The sequence below is a fragment of the Salvia miltiorrhiza genome, chromosome 2 (assembly GCF_028751815.1).
Source record: "Salvia miltiorrhiza cultivar Shanhuang (shh) chromosome 2, IMPLAD_Smil_shh, whole genome shotgun sequence".
NCBI lineage: Eukaryota > Viridiplantae > Streptophyta > Magnoliopsida > Lamiales > Lamiaceae > Salvia > Salvia miltiorrhiza.
In genome coordinates, this window is record NC_080388.1 from 34,307,846 (window position 1) to 34,309,562 (window position 1,717).

A 1,717-nucleotide genomic window follows, 5' to 3' on the forward strand; every position below is an offset into this window, starting at 1 on the left:
TGCGTTTGAATCGATGAACATTGTGGTGTTTCTCGAGCTCTATTTATAGGCGAAGTTTGAATAGATCCGTTGGCAAGATGGTCTTCAAGAATTCATCCGTTGTGAGAGGAATTTGAATTTGGCTGAGGCTTCAATCTTCGAGGTTCCTAATTTGGGGTGCCCTCTCGAACCACCCCATCCGGTCTCTCCATCTCAATAAACTCATCCACATCTATCTCATCACTGTCCAACTTCTCATCGTCATTCAATTAAATTCCAGACTCCGCATTCACCAAATCAGGATCGTCATTCACCAGAGCGAATACTGCATCAAGCAAGTCAGACCCTAACATAAGATTCCCATCGAAAACCGTACCCAGGGCTTGCCTTTGCTGCTCAATATCAGAAATACCCCCAACTTCCTCAGCAGGTTTGGGATGCTCCATATCTGAATCCTTTTCTTTTGCCAAAATAGCCAAAGAATTTCTTTCCCCTGGCATGTCAGTCGCATGCCCAACCACTGCAGCAGCTGCTTGTTCACCCCGGACCACATGCCATTGTTTCGCATTCTCAACCTTCTTAACAGCCTTTCCTTCTCCCTCCACTTGAGCAGGCCGCTTCTTCTTCGGCTGCTTCTTATCCTGGACTTCAGATCTTTTGCATTTGTCAAGAGAATGTCCAGTAATTTTACATCGAGAACAATAAAGCGGAAGTTTCTCATAACTGAACTCCACGTAGAAAGAACCCTCATCACAGTTTATCAAAAGTGTTTCAGGAAGAGAGAGGCCAAGATCTACCTCAACCAATATCCTAGCGAAGTGACCAAAAATGCCATTCGCAAAAGCCGTTTCAATCTTGAGAGGAAGACCTATATGACGGTCAATACCCGCAATAATCTTGGGATGCCAACACTCAACAAGAAGCTAATAAATACAGACCCAAACATGACATAAAGAAGATATTTCACGATACAGATCAAACGTTTTAACCCATTCGCGAATTCTAATGGTGCCAGCTGAGATGTCCCATATCAAATTTTGCTTAACCTGGTCCTTGTCCACTACATTGGAAAATTTCAGAATGAAGAAACCATTTCCCATGGGAATAAGCTGCCAATCATTCTGAATATGCCAAACCTTATGAAGTTCCTGCTTTAGAATAATATTAGGTAGAGGTTTTTCTCCCTTACGAAGAATAACTCGGCCAATAAGAGCATATTGAAATTCTGAGACTTGCATCTGGTAAAGCACAGACGGAATCGATAGCGCAGCTTCATCCTCTTGTAGCTCAGGTTTTAACGCAAAAAACGATGGGCTAGAATAGCAGGCTTGCTCACCGGTCCCATAATCGCTGCATAAGACGCCTTGGCCGGAGCAACTGCCGAAGCAGTGCCATCAACCTCTGCCATAGTAGCGACAGTGGGAACATCCGCTGCCGTCTACTGGTTCTGGCGCCAGACGCTAGATGAGAGAGGAGGGAAATTCAGACTTGAAGAATTGAGCAACACATCCTTAGCCTGAAGATTCGGCTATAGAGCACCCTTACCCCCCGACTCACTGACACCGGTGACAGGGCCGTTGGACACAAGCACTGAAGAACCGAGGGAGCCACCCTTTTTTGAACCAAAGGTGGCTGGACTGGTTGGATAAGGGCCGCTGGCTACGGGGCTTCTAGAAACTTGTCGTGAGGCTGAAGAAACGGGAGAAGATCCATTGATGGTTGGATGGAAATTGTTGAA

General features: G+C 45.6%; 1 protein-coding gene across 1 annotated transcript; it reads right to left on the reverse strand.

Annotated features, from left to right (window-relative positions):
• Window positions 1-248: 248 nt before the first annotated feature.
• LOC131008350 (uncharacterized) lies at window positions 249-1,387 on the reverse strand. Its single transcript, XM_057935234.1, has 3 exons — window positions 1,316-1,387; window positions 1,026-1,217; window positions 249-902 (listed from the first exon to the last, which is right to left on the reverse strand). Exons 1-3 carry the CDS (start codon window positions 1,385-1,387, stop codon window positions 249-251), a joined length of 918 nt encoding a protein of 305 aa, XP_057791217.1.
• Window positions 1,388-1,717: the final 330 nt, after the last annotated feature.